Genomic DNA, 15,026 nt, shown 5'->3' with positions numbered 1-15,026 from the left:
CGTTTGGCGAGGGAAGTGCCACCGTGTCCAAAGTGAGAAGACCCAGACGATACTTGAGTCTGTGGCTGTCTTGTTTACAGTGGTTGTGCCAGGCCTTTGAAGACCTGTGGCAGACAACGTGTTACGGTTTTATTGCTTACCTTTATTATTTCGTTACAAGGGTCAGTGTATGAATCCAATCTGGATCGAGGCGGCAACAACAGGAAGAAGAAGATAGAGGAATTCTCTAGGTCTTCTCGGGAGAAACTAGTCCAGTCAAAGAACAAAATGTTTTCCAAATTTACGTCCATTCTTCAACATGCTGTTGAAGCGGTGAGTATTATTTTTCAAAAACAACATTTATTTATCCATTGGCATGCATTTCTTATCGTGTATTTCAGTTGAAAGGGGTCCTTGGTCGTCCAGACACAACATACCATAACGTCAGCATAAGAGATACATTGCTAACTGGCGAGCTAACCAATTAGCCTAAGCTAATGTTAGCGTTTTGTGTTTGTCATGCCAACTTATTCGTCCCTCTTATCGATAATATATCCGTGAGGTTGTCTCTTTGTCTGTTCTGTTGTACCACAAACTAACACATTTCAGTGTTGTCATTTTGTATCTTCGGTGGAGCAAGACGTGTTTAATGTAGTAAGGCTAGCTTAGCTAGTTAGCCGCTAATGTTAGCTAAAAACAGACCCAAAAAGCTAAAGTATTGCTGTAGCTAGCTATTTCGTTTCAGGCGGAGTGGTGTCGAAACCACTGAACCACCTGCTTCAATGTTGCGTAAACGTTTTAACCTTAACATTAAAGCAAAAGCCTGTGGGTTATCTCGCACAGCCTTTCTTTAAAGCCTAATATAACATGTTAGTCATCTAGCTAAGAACCTTGTATAGCATGGCTTTAAAACAGTTTCAAGCGGCTTCAAGTCAAGTGTTTAAAAACAAAATACGTCTGGCAGGTGAACACTTTAGTCTTCTGGCGTAACAGTTGCTTGTTAAATTATTACTAACTTGTTTTCCAGACATATGGCTCTCTATTCACAACACGTTTAAACCATTATCAAAGTCATATTGTAGTGGCACATTACATCTGTTCAACACTGAGAAGGTATTATTGAAAGTGACAGTATTGCTAGAAGATATACATTTCCCCAGAACAACCTGTCTCCTAACTAAGTCGGTTGGAAGTTACTGACTTATGTAAACATGTTGCCCTGATAATGGGTGTTTCTCTCCTCCCCACCAGTGTAAACATACAACAACGTCTATGTTTGCATTTTGTCTTTTTCAGCTTGCCCCGTCGCTGCCCTTGCAGGAGGACTTTGTCTATCACTGGAAGGCAATTACACATTATTACATCGAGACATCTGGTAAGAAATGTTTTAATGGATAAATCATGATATTCCCAGATGTTGATTGGTATGCAGGTTGCTTTCACAGTTTGTCCCGCATTGATAGGACCAGTGTGGATATAAACAATGGCAGGAAACTAAGTTTGTCAGACTGTATGTAGGCTTGTTTATATTACAGTAACAGATAACAGTATATTTGCTGCTGTTAATCCACTTATTGTCAACATGTAGCATTAGTCAGGAAGTGCAAATGGAATGGTAGTGAAGAAATCTGAATTAAATTGCCCATTTTTAATTATGTTGGAACTGTTATGCTGGTTGAGTTTGCAATATATCTCAATTTGTGGGATCTATGCAAGTTGAACAAATATACTCTGCGTCAAGTCGCAACTAAGATTTACTTGGCAACTAAAGCCAGTCAAGTAAAGACAACTTCAATGAACATTTCTGCCGTCTAGTCTGTGTATTTTGCGGTAGTAAAATCTGAATCTCGTATTCATTATCCCAAACCACAGCTTCTTCTCAGCAGTTCTTCTAGTTTGGCCAGTTCAACAAAATACACCCTGAACAGCTGAGGGGGGATTATCTGTACTTTTGAGGGTTATGCTGAGCTAGTTTTCAGGGGCATTTAATCACAGATTTTCCAGACTTGTGACTTGAATTAACTTCTTCTATACTTCCAAGGCCACTTGAGAAATAATTGATTATTTTGATGAAAATGGTTGTGATTTATCTTTGTGACATTAACCTGACTTATTGACTGCATTGTGTGCTCTGTTACTTTCAGCGTGACAGACATGCGCAACCTTAGTTGATTTAATGCACAGCATTCCCCTATTTATTCATATTTGGCAGCAGTCGTTCTATCATACGCAGCATTGTGTGAAAGGTGCATGCTTTTCTGTCATGCTGCCTTCCTTTACTCACTTCTGCTAATGAGTAAACAGCCTGTTGTCAGCAACTCACCAATGTCTGCATGTGCTTTACAATACATGTAGTGCCATTTAAAAGCAGTGAGAAATGGTTACTGTCATAAGATTTTACCGCAACTTGACAAAAAAAGATTGTATGTCATCAAATAACATTGGACTGAGTTACATCAAAACAGTTAACTTTACACATGGTTTCAAACAAATATGACATCAAATGTATGGTTTTAACATTTGTTTGTTGTTTTTGGGGAGATACCTGTGCAGTTGAATTGAAGTGGTTAGATAAACAATTGCTGGAGCTTTTGGCACATGGCCTTTTTCTTTATGCATGTATCTCACGGACATACCAAGGTTCCGACATATATCTGTGTTTTCCCCTCTTAGATGACAAAGCTCCAGTCACAGACACCAATATCCCATCCCACCTGGAACAGATGCTGGACATCCTGACCCAGGAGGAAAGGGAGAGGGAGTCTGGAGAGACGGGGCCCTGCATGGAGTATCTCCTCCACCACAAGATCCTCGAGACTCTCTACACCTTGGGAAAGGCAGATGTAAGGCATTCATGCTTTGGTAACTACATGTTCTATACCCCCAGGAAAATATAGATAACACATATGGCCCTGATATGTATGGGAACTTGGCCCATGGAAGTTTGGGAGGCTAGACACAACAGTGATTGTACAATCAGATCAGAAGACACAATTTCGCTATGCTCTTAAATGAATCCGCAATGTTGGCTAAATTCCACTCATGGTGGCGACACATCTATATAGGTATAAAGCACATTTGAACATATTCTATTTTTAATTTTTTTTAAATGTAATTTTTCATCAGTGTCCTCCGGGGATGAAGCAGCAGGTGCTCACCTTCTACACAAAGCTGCTAGCACACATTCGTCAACCTCTCCTGCCACACATCAATGTCCACAGACCTGTGCAGGTGAGAAGTGATGTAGTCTGGATTTCAGTGTCTTTCTGATAATCCGTCTCCTCAAAATGGTACACTAACAGTGAGGTTATGTAACTTATCCTTTACTTTTTTCCCCATGTCGCTGTGAAATTCCTTTGACAGAAACTGGTCCGTCTGTGTGGAGATGTGCTGGCTGCTCCTACAGAAAACGAAGAGATTCAGTTCCTCTGTATAGTCTGTTCCAAACTGAAGCAGGACCCATACCTTGTCAACTTCTTCCTCGAGGTGAGTTGCTATGACACCAGAGAGAGACATTTGAGCATCTCATTCCTAAATGTCAATCTATATTTATTGTAAGAAAGAGCCTTGTATTATGTTTAAGTTCAGAAGAACCTTTAATTTGTTGTGTTATTTGCAGAACAAATCAAAGCGACCTGAGGCGAAGAGACCTACGGAGGCGGGGAAGGACAATGTGTTGGATCCAGACACCGGTCAGTCTGCAGCAATGGGGCGGGCTGACCACCCAGAGGAAGCTGCAGCTGCTGCCTCCACCTCTAGTCCCACCAATAACAACAATAACGGCAACAATTACAATCTCGTCACATCGCTGCTCAACCTCACAAAGAGCCCCGTAAGTAATCCCCATTGAAGATTTATTTAGCCGTCCTTTCTATTTGAGTGGAATGTTAAATCATGAGCTGTATCCATTTCTTCTGCTCTCAGGATGGCAGGATAGTGGTGAAGGCATGCGAGGGTCTGATGCTGCTGGTCAGTTTGCCAGAGCCTGCAGCTGCCAAGTGTTTAACAGAAAACACAGGACTCTGTGAGCTGCTGACTGACAGGCTGGTGTCCTTCTATAAAGCCCTGCCACAGTCCATGGACCCCTTGGACATCGAGACGGTGGAGTCTGTTAACTGGGGGTACATTTCTTTCACATATTCAAAGAATTGTAAAGAGCTGTTTTACCATCTGAAGTCTTGCTTTTAATTTGACGTGGCAGCGACACCCCTAAATAGCATTCTGTGTAAAAATGCTATTTTTAGTGGATAAATGGAGTTTCATCATCAAGCTTTTTAATATTTCTACCTTTTTTTTATTTCTCTCTTTTCAGTCTGGACGTGTATAACCTGAAGGAGGATGCTGCTATCTTCACAGGAAAGAGGCCTCTCATCTCCTTCCTGTCGTGGCTAGATTACTGTGACCAGCTCATCAAGGAGGCTCAGAAGGTCCCACGCTGACTCACTGTGTTTTCATGTGTCACATTGTAGTCAGAATCAAAGGACTTGAAGTTGTTTTTGTTATCTGAACGCCACAGAAGGCTGAAGTACATTTTGTTTTGTCTTCCAGTCAGCAGCAGCAGTGATGGCAAGAAATGTGAGGGAAAGATTCTTTGTGTCTGTGATGGAGCCGCAGCTGATGCAGACGTGAGTCATCAATCAATCAATCAGCCTTTTATACGTCTTGTCAGTTGGGTGACTGCTCATTAACATGTGGTGTGTTTGTGGGTGCACATAGGTCGGAGGTGGGCATCCTGACCTCCACGGCCCTGCTGAACAGGATCATCAGGCAGGTGACCTCAGAGGCTCTGCTGCAGGAGATGATCTACTTCCTGCTGGGAGAGGAGACGGAGCCAGAGACCGCTGCGACTGTGGCTCAGAATCCACTGCGACACAGACTCATCGAGCACTGCGACCATCTCTCAGACGAGGTACTTTTCACATCTGATTCAGGAAGTACTTGGTTATGATAACAAATGTGACATCATTCATGTCTGGCTGATTCTTTTCCACCCTTTTGTGATCATAAATGTGCCTTAACAATGAAAGTGTGATAACTGTCCATCTGCCCTTCAAATTCTCAGTGATTCATATGATAATCCAAATTCATTATAAATAGTGACTGTTGCACACATTTTCATCACTCAAGAGAGAGATGAGTCATGTCTTTGATGTTTGAAGTCACTGCCTACATTTTTTTTTAGTCAGTTAGCAAATATTGGCAGGTTGTTGGGTTTAAGGTGGGAGCTGATCCTCATTCTGTCCTCAGATCAGCATCATGACGCTGCGGCTGTTTGAGCAGCTGATCCAGAAGCCCAACCAGCACATCCTGCACAGCTTGGTGCTGCGCGGCCTGGGGGAGAGGAACTACCTGGAGAACAAACCCCAGGAGGAGCGGGAGCCCCTGGAGAACGGGCTGCCCCACGATGCTGTGTAAGGACCCGCCTCTGACCTCCCCTCTGCTGCCTTATAATCCTGCATGGAAAATCATCTGCACAAACACACACCAGTGGAAATAAAGTGAATGCATCAACTCGCTGTGTTTTTCAGCAAAAACCTTCCTTTCTTTTGGGGATTCAATCTTTTTATGACATGTTTTTTGGGGAATGCATGTCAACCAGCTATGACTTTAATTATAATTTTTTGGAGATGATACATTCCGAGCAATAGCTTGCTTATAGTTTTATATTAATGTTGCTTCATAGTTCTCATACAGAGGAAATAAGTCTCCAAATAGAACACTGTAATATTGGGTTTACATGATCATTGTTTCAAGAGGGTGAGATGAGTTCACGGAACAGCTGAAGACAGTCAGGGACTATACAGACACACTTAAACATACTTAGTAATATCATACAGGTACAGTAAATGCAGTAAAACCTCATCCCTACATCATGTACAGTAGACATTGATTACAATTCCATACTACACACCAGTATCTAATGGTACACCTAATAAGCCTTAATATGCTATCATTCCATAAAACAGTACATATGTCCCCTTTTTAAATACACAATGAAATACAGAGAAAGTGGACTTCAGTACAATGCAGAATAGAAATTAGAATCCCTTACATTACGCATACAACAATAATAGAAAGGTCATATCAACATGTGTTCTGTCCATAGAGACCTTGAGGAGGATCCACTGTTCGGGGATGACCTCTCTCCTGATAGCAGGCTATCCGGATCTGATTGGCTCACCTCGTCTCCACCACAGAGTCCTGACAACTCAAAGTCTGACGGCAAGACGGAGGTCCACAAGATCGTCAACAGGTACACACACACACACACACACACACACAGTCTGCTGCTGACACAACACGCAGCATGCAGAGCCCTTTAGTTGTCAATAACATTGAAATATTGCTGCCTGCAGTTTCCTGTGTTTGGTGCCTGATGAGGCCAAGTCATCGTATCAAGTCGAAGGCACAGGCTATGACACCTACCTCAGAGACGCTCACAGACAGGTGAGGCTCATTCTACAGCATGCTTATCGCTTGATGCCCTCTGTGGGTACTGTTGCTAATCAGTTTTCTCCTCTGTAGCTAGTAGAAGAGATATTAAAGTGTGGATATATTGTCCTCCTCAGTTCAGGGACTATTGTGGGGTCTGCCAGCGGTGGGACTGGAGGGGGAATCCAAAACCTTTAGAGAAGTGTAACCTGGACAGCCCGTTCTTCGAGGGCCACTTCCTCAAGGTTCTCTTCGACAGGATGGGCCGCATCCTCGATCAGGTGACCCTCCATATTACAAATATCTGCAGAACAACTGCATGCCAAGGTGTTGAAATATATGTTTGTAAAATCTGTTGCATTGTCTAAGAGCCACCTGTCTGAATAGCAAGATGCCCAAAGAAAAAAACGAATTACACATTCAGGCTGTAAACACATCCATAAAAAGGTTGCCTGTTGTTTATGGAGCAAATAAGTTGCACAATAATTTATTTTCTCAAGTTTGAAAGGTTGTTGAGTCCTCAGCTGATTAATCAAGCTGTGTGCAACCAGACTCCAGTGAATTAGACACGCTTTCTGTATGCAAATCATTTCAAAGCCTATTTAAGGTCAAACCCAGAGAGAGCCATCGCTCCTAAAAAAGCAATATTAGTTTAAAAAGATGTAATTACACTGAGATCTAAATGTTCCTGCTGTATGAGAACAGTTCACTGTGATGACGCCTAAATGAATCCCTCTAATGGAAAGTGGAGAAGAAACGGACATGATGTGAGTGAGCTAATGATTATGCAGAGGCCTTTTTATTTTTCCAAACAAAAAAATATAATGAGCTCTTGCCATAAACTCATTTGACTAATCATGTTGGATGGGGAATATGCAGATTCTTTAGCGAAATGCACTTTTTGGCAGCTCTTATCGCAGCTGTGTTTAGTGACGAGTCAGTAAGAGCTTCTGACTGTGCGTTAGTTTGTGTTAATAATTCAGAGCTGTTCTACACATTGATTGAATCTGCAGCTGATTCGCTGTGTAGCTTCCTCTCTGACTCCTCTCTGTCCCACAGCCCTACGATGTGAACCTGCAGGTGACCGCTGTGCTCTCCAAGCTCTCCATGTTCCCGCACCCCCACCTGCACGAGTACCTGCTGGACCCCTACATCAACCTGGCCCCCGGCTGCAGGTCCCTGTTCTCCGTCATCGTCAGGGTGAGGCTAGATTATACACTTTATCTTATCTATTGTTGATGGCAGCACTGCTCTTCCCACGGCGTACACGCACTGGAGCAGGTGCCTAAAGATGTCTTGTTGTTATACTGTACTGTGTACCAGAGGTGTGGACTCGAGTCACATGACTGAGACTCGAGTCACCAATTTGATGACGTTGGACTCGACAAAACACTTGCGACTCGACTTGGACCTTCTGACTTGAGGTGACTTGATACTTTAATATAGGGGTCTCCAACATGTTGATCGCGAGCTGCCGCTAGAAGAGCAGACTCCCGTCGGGGAGAACTGTCAACTGGTGGGGAGCCTCGCTGCGGGGAAACGGCGGACCTCTGTCGGTGCAACTTCAATGATGCCTTTTTAAAAACATAACAAATGAAGGCCGATGACCAGGCTTGGATTTTCGTCATTTTAGGGGCACGGCCATTTGGCCTTTGGTGTCACACATTTTTTCAGGGTGCAAAGGCCACATGCCAGGGCACAAAGGCCATTGAGGGAAACATTTGGATTTGGAGCTTACGAATAAATAACTTCACTTTCTGATAAGAAAAACACACGAATGACATGGAAAACAAATCACTTTTTTAATATCAATAATGTCAAACATTATATCCTCATATAGGTCTAAGGCTCCTTAGTATTACCGTATATACAATGAAATACTCTACTTTGAATAATTAGTGTTTGGTGTCTTTTCCATCTACTACTTCTCCCATTATCAAATCCAAAATCAAATCAAAAATTCTATTAATATGTAACAAATATATTCAATTTCCGAGCAGAAGAAACAGCCTTCAAGAGTCAAACTCTGCACATAAATCATTCAGCAGTGCACAGTGAAGCTCAAGCATTCAACTGTATGAACAAGTAATACTTTGGTGTGTGTGTGTCCTCACAGCTCCTCATATCTGTTCAGAAACTAGACAAAAGTTAAACAAGTACAAACCACAGACTGTCTGTGTCATAGCGAATACAGTCGCTGCTTTATTTCTGTCTTTAGGACGTTGTTGTGAGTTTGGACGGAGCAGCTACAGGTTAGTTTAGCCTGATCTGATCGAATGGAGATCGCTCCATTCAGAGAACACACATTTTAAAGGTTTTTCGCCTGCCGTCTTCTCTGCACACCGTTATCAGTATTTAGTTACTTCGGTATCATTTTGAAACGTGTATTACAATTAAATCACCAGTATTTACATGGATATAAGCCCCGCCCCCTCTCCAGTGCGTCCTGTTTGAATGACGGGAGTAAACACAGCTGAAAGCCGCGGTGAAACTCCGGCGGTTAGAGCGATGAGAATATTCGCATCGCGTCCGTTCTGAACGCAGCATAATGCAGTTCAGAAACTGTTCTGATGCTTTTAAAGCAACTTCGAGGTTTTAACAGTATCAGCGGCACACAGGCCATGGTGGCCGTAGGACGTACAATTCTTTTCTGTGTGTGTGTGTGTGTGTGTGTGTGTGTGTGTGTGTGTGTGTGTGTGTGTGTGTGTGTGTGTGTGTGTGTGTGTGTGTGTGTGTGTGTGTGTGGGTGTGTGTGTGTGTGTGTGTGTGTGTTGTGTGTGTGTTGTGTGTGTGTGTGTGTGTGTGTGTGTGTGTGTGGTGTGTGTGTGTGTGTGTGTGTGTGTGTGTGTGTGTGTGTGTGTGTGTGTGTGTGTGTGTGTGTGTGTGTGTGTGTGTGTGTGGTGTGTGTGTGTGTGTGTGTGTGTGTGTGTGTGTGTGTGTGTGTGTGTGTGTGTGGCGGCGACCAATGGGTCCATTTGGGTAAGGGCACGTCACTGTACCCAGGAAGAAAAAGAGAAATGTCCAACGAGGCGTTCTGGGGCAGCACAGACAGGTATTTTCTGTGTTAGAGTTGTACTCGCTGCAGGGTGTACTTTGAGGGGTTGTGACTCTGCAGAACAATCTACAGAACACACAAGGGGACGGGTAATAACCAGAAAAGCTTGACATGGGACCTTTTTAAGACTCGGTTTTTCAAAGTTTAGGACTTGAAATTGCCCATCCTTGCTTGAGACTTGACTCGGGACTTGAGCGCAAAGACTTGAGACTTACTTGTGACTTGCAAAACAATGACTTGGTCCCACCTCTGCTGTGTACTCTCATGCAATGTTTGATACTGTATTTCAACCAGAGTTCCCGTTAGAATATTTTTTCGCCGGTCAACATGTCAATTAAAGTTTAAATCTTCCGGACAAAATTTGAAAAGTGCCGGTCAAAGGTCTTCTTTGTTATTTATTGTGCTTTAAAACAAATTGATATAATTCGATATTAAACAAACTAATAATAGTAGATTAACTACATTATTCAAAAGTGAACTGTAATTTACAATAACACGGGAATAATACACAGAGCGCTCTCTCCCTCTCCTGACAGCCCTTCAGTATCATGCAGCTCGCGGATCAGTAATGATGAGTGACCCGACAGTAAAACTAAACATATCTATAACTAGTTTAGGTAGTTTGAGAGGTAATTAAAATAGCTACGTGTGATATTCTAACCTGAAGAGTGTGTTTTGTCCGCTCACCGCTGCGTCAGCAGCAGCTGATCTCTCTCTCCCGTCAGATTAGACTTCACTCGCGTTTATGTCCATATCGATCAGATCCAGCTAGATCTAGCTAATGATATGACTACCTGCTTATTAAAAGACACCTAAACAATAAGTGTCGCTATGCAACCGGGTGAGGCCGCAAAGTATAGCGCAGCATTATGCATTTGTTTACATGCCCACCGGAAACCCCGAGGCATTACCAACAGATCAACGCACAATCAACCCAACAGGACATCTCTTTCTCCACATTAAGTGTTAGACATTAGAATTGACTATTCTTGTCTGTCACATACTCTTCTTGTCTGTCACATAAGTGGCGCAACTGAAGCGGTATTGCGCTAAAGGGAAATTATTTTGAGAGATTTAGATTTGCCGGTCTTCAGCATATTTTACCGGTCATAGTCCGGTAATTACCGGCTAACGGGAACTCTGATTTCAACATGTTTGGCCTTTATCTCATGCCACTATTATTGGTGCAAGAGTTTCAGTGAATCCCACTTCCTGTTTTAACCTTCTGAGCATGCTGCTACTTTACCTGCAATCACTTGAAGAACTGCACCTCTGTACCCACTTATTCTGCAATTCAGCCCAACTTTATTTAAATCTGTCCTAGTAGCACACTGTGTTAAAGCCAGTAGAGGCAGCTGGAAGCAGCTTGTTGATAGTCTTGTTTGTTTATGGTAATTATGACCGTAATGTCTCCAAAGGGTGTAGTATAGATTTATGAGTGATGCACCGTTGCCCAGAGATGTAAGGAAGCAGGTATATTGTTTTTATGTAATTCCTAATTTGTCTTATTGTCTGTGTGTGTGTGTGTGTGTGTGTGTGTGTGTGTGTTAGGTGGTGGGAGATCTCATGTTGAGGATCCAGCGAATCCCAGACTTCACCCCCAAACTGCTGCTCGTCAGGAAGAGATTATTAGGTCTGGAGCCGGAGGGCATCAAGTATGTACCTCTCACACACCACTGAGCATTCTCTGAGTAGTAATCATAAACTCAAAATGAGCAGCCAAGTTTGTTTTTATTAAAACAGAAACTAGTTCAAAATGGTATCCTGGTAACAATATTGTTTCCCCAAAAATATAATATAAATAAAAAAATCATTTCATTTCAGTTGACATTTTAACCTGTGTGTGAGCACCAGGAGATGAGACTGTGGAACAATTGATTTCAGTCTGGTCAACAAATACCTGATCAAAACATTGTAGCTGATTAATGACATTCATCAAGCTTCACATCTGAACTAATGTAAACCCACTGGACTTAGGAGAAAAGCTGAGGTCATTCTGTGTTAGTGAAAAGATACTGAAGAGAAATGTCTTTTAAACACTAGAACCGCCAATCGGGTCAATTTGACCCAGAGCTGTTTTTGTATTGTATGTAACTTTTTTTCAATAACATATTAGAGTCTCCCAGTCCGTGACTTTTCCTGAAAGTGTGTTATGTAGCACCCTATGTTGTTAAAAATGGTCAATATGAAGTCAGATTGAAGAAATCGCCCAAAAAATTGCCATTTATACCTATTTCCGCCAAGCGGGTCATATTGACCCCACCCCTTTTCGTGCTATTGATTTTGCGTGTAAACAAACATGACATGTTGCTATAGCAACACCTTTTATCTACTGCGGTTCCTTATAGATTGAGAGAGAGATAGATTGATAGCGACAGTCTGTAGTGAAGGAGCGCGCTCACGGGAGCGCGCTCGTGCTCCGCAGCAAACAGCTGTTTGCTTTTCACCCAACAACGACAACCGCCTCACGAAACGCTATGTTGTAGTATTAATAAACGAAACAATTTAACTAAATTGCTTGTCAAAATACCAATACCACAGGACCATTTTTTCTTTTTAAAGCAATACTTTTACCTTGAAAATCAATGCATTCTGATGCTGGGTCAATTTGACCCCGGTGGCGGTTCTAGTGTTAAAACCTCAAACTAAACTAAAGCTATCTAAAAAGCTAGCAAGCCTTAAATGAAATAGAGAATTCATACATTATAAGTCAAATCTAATTCAAAGTGTTTATTAGCACACTTCTGAGATGACCTCCGTTCCTGACTCCTCCCCTTTCTGTGTGTTCCCCGCAGTGTGGACCACATGACTCTGCTGGAGGGCGTGATCGTGCTGGAGGAGTTCTGCAAGGAGCTGGCGGCCATTGCCTTCGTCAAATACCACGCAGCTTCCTCCTCCTCCTCACCGTGAGCCCTCCCACCTGTCAATCAGCCATCAAGGGGGGGCAGGTCAGAGGTGAACTGGGCCTGCGGGGTGCGGCGGTCCCACTGTAACAGGGTCAGCAGAACTTTACCACTAACTGCTGTCGTTGTAAGACTGTTAAAGCCCCCCCCTCCTCTTCTGGCCACTATTCAACAGTCTTTGGTCCTGTTTTTGTTTTTGAGACGGTCAGAGCCCAGACACTATCCCCTCCCCCCAGCAGAGAGGAGGAGGTGCAGAGAGACGGTCACATGACTTTTTCTAGCCTCTCACTCCTCCCCCCCCCCTTTCTCCCCCACCAGCCAAAAGAGGACCGCCCTGTAATTATTCTACCGTGGAGAAAAACTGTTTGTATTTATTGTCTGTCCCATAATCACACATCTGTAAACGTCTTTGCCTTAGTGTGGTTTCGCACCTTTCAGTTACAGATGGTTTCCTTTGGAACAATTTCATCTTGAATCCTCATGTGTTGTCTGTTTGAAGACAAGAAGCTGTAGAGAAAAGAATCCCCTCCCCCCCGATATGTACCTGTAGTTACATACATGATGAACTGTAGTATTTAAGATACTGCACTCATATTTTAAATGCCAAGTCTTATTTATTGTTTGCTTTCAGGTTGCCTTTTTAACTAATGTCATATTAATATGAATTTAAAACAGTCAAACTAAGGACTGACTTAATTTGTTTTCTTTCTTAAGTGTGTCTTTAAATGCATTTGCTCTCAAAGCTCGTCTGTAATAATCACCCAAAGAAAAAATAGAATTTGGCAAATTGTGTGAATTTGCACACGGACCTCATTGCACTCGTTACATTATTCATGCTTTTTAGGAAGTTGGCATTTGTGGTAGAGACGTTTTGTTTTGATTCCACGTTAGTGTTTGTTCTCCAGACCCAGTGTTCAAATCCCACACACCAGTGTTTATTTGATCCAAGGGATTGTTATCGTGTTTTTTAAACCATTATTAATTCTCAATAATGACTTAATTGTATCGATGGAATGCAGAGCAGCAAACCGCTTGATTTGATTTACCAGTATCTTAAATGCATTATTATCTTAAAACATACAGCAGTGGCTAAACTGCAGAGAATGGGGCTATTTGCAATTTATTTAAAGTTTGTCGCGTCATTTACAAGAAAACAAGAACATTTGAAAAAAGAAAATGTGTGTAGCAACTGTTCATTATCCAGCAACACTGTCGAGTACGGAAGAGGATAAAGGAACCACGTGAATCATTATTTTGACATTCTACCCAAAGTTATTTAGTTAATTTACTTTTTGTTTGTTCCGACTTGAATCTGGAATTCTGAGAAAGTAGAATGATGAACAAATTCACACGCGGCCCTAATCCTCTGCCGTAGTTTATCATCTCATCACATTTATCTTGACACCCTTTTGTCGGGTTCCAGACCTCCCTCTGTAATCATGACTTCCTGTTTGGTGTTGCGTTTACTTGCAGTATTGCCTTTTTGTCCTTCATTGTAAATGACGATGTGCTGTGTTGTTGGAACCGGTTGATTGGTAAACAATTGCCTGGATACTTCGGGAAGGGGTCGGGAACTTAAAATCACCTTGTGTATCTGTAAGTAATGACGTAAGATTGAATTCATCTACATCAAGGTGCTTCTTAATGGCTGCTTGTTGTGTTACCAGTGTGATGTGTCCTTGGTTGCTAAGCGTGTTGAGTTTGTTTACGTGTGAGTGTTCTGATTTATCATGCGGTGGAGAGTGGACAGTCATTCATTGGAGCCATGTGTCGCTAATCTTATTAGTCGTCGTCGTCCCCCCCCCCCCCCTCCCCCCTTCTTCTTATTCTGGTCCCACCTTAATCCCATCACTCAAGCACCTCCTCTACATTATGCAGCAGCTTGCATGGAATCACATTTTGCACATTTCCTCATCTTTGCTCGTTCATAATGTAAATATACGACAAAAAGCTTCTTTTTTTTTCTCCAAATGTTTTCAGAAACCAAAAAAAGAAGAAACCTAGGATGTAACATTTCTATTTTAACGGGAAACCTTTTTTTAAATTGTCGAATCATGCACATTTTTTTAATCAACTATCTTTCCAACTGTACATTGTATGTGTACAATAGCAATATAGAGATACTACCTGGTGTAAATGCATGCTTAAACATTATTTTTCATTGTTGAAAGAAAGGAAAGGCAGTCTGTGAGGATTTCTTAGCTGGAGATGTGATGCCTTACTTTCACTGTGGACTCTGCGTCACTACCATTTTGTTGTGTTTTACTATCTTGTGTTACATCGGCTTAGTTTGGAAGATGTACAGGACTCTGTAGCCAATTGATTTATACCCTCGATGGCTTCGACCAATCACTGTATCATGTTGCGTTTCTTTACGTTAATCGCTGCTTCTCTTCTGGTGTTTAAATGGGATGATTCTTCCTACTCACGGCCAGTTAGATTTTTGTGACGGTGCAATGCATTATTAAAACATTAAGGTGCATGCTCACTCCTCCTGCCTCCCCATGCTTTGGAGATTTAATTGTAATTCCTAATCATCTTCATTTCAACTAAATGTTAGGTTTCATACAGAACAATATGGTTTCTTTGACATTTCTCCGTCCCAATTAAAGAAGGAAAACATGCTGTGGTGTGGATGTGGTCATTCTTTAAGCAGT

The 15,026-nt window shown here is 42.2% G+C and overlaps 1 protein-coding gene across 1 annotated transcript; it reads left to right on the top strand.

Annotated features, from left to right (window-relative positions):
* On the top strand, window positions 1–14,993 carry fam160b1 (family with sequence similarity 160 member B1). Its single transcript, XM_034240745.1, has 17 exons — window positions 1–312; window positions 1,276–1,354; window positions 2,653–2,822; window positions 3,106–3,210; window positions 3,343–3,465; window positions 3,599–3,811; window positions 3,904–4,100; window positions 4,292–4,406; window positions 4,528–4,604; window positions 4,696–4,888; window positions 5,227–5,390; window positions 6,086–6,232; window positions 6,336–6,426; window positions 6,549–6,692; window positions 7,471–7,611; window positions 11,018–11,121; window positions 12,262–14,993. The coding sequence occupies exons 1-17, from the start codon at window positions 268–270 to the stop codon at window positions 12,374–12,376; spliced, it is 2,223 nt and encodes a 740-aa protein (XP_034096636.1). The 5' UTR covers window positions 1–267; the 3' UTR covers window positions 12,377–14,993.
* The last annotated feature ends 33 nt before the right edge of the window (window positions 14,994–15,026 follow it).

The sequence above is a fragment of the Gymnodraco acuticeps genome, unplaced genomic scaffold, assembly GCF_902827175.1.
Source record: "Gymnodraco acuticeps unplaced genomic scaffold, fGymAcu1.1, whole genome shotgun sequence".
NCBI classification, from domain to species: Eukaryota; Metazoa; Chordata; class Actinopteri; order Perciformes; family Bathydraconidae; genus Gymnodraco; species Gymnodraco acuticeps.
This window is presented reverse-complemented; position numbering and strand designations above follow the sequence as displayed.

Bases quoted from the DNA above. Each gene is read 5' to 3' on its own strand.
- fam160b1 (XM_034240745.1), top strand. From the start codon at position 268: ATGTTTTCCAAATTTACGTCCATTCTTCAACATGCTGTTGAAGCG. The intron at 313-1,275 runs GTGAGTATTATT...TGTCTTTTTCAG, and splicing joins TTCAACATGCTGTTGAAGCG to CTTGCCCCGTCGCTGCCCTT. The intron at 3,466-3,598 runs GTGAGTTGCTAT...TGTTATTTGCAG, and splicing joins TTGTCAACTTCTTCCTCGAG to AACAAATCAAAGCGACCTGA.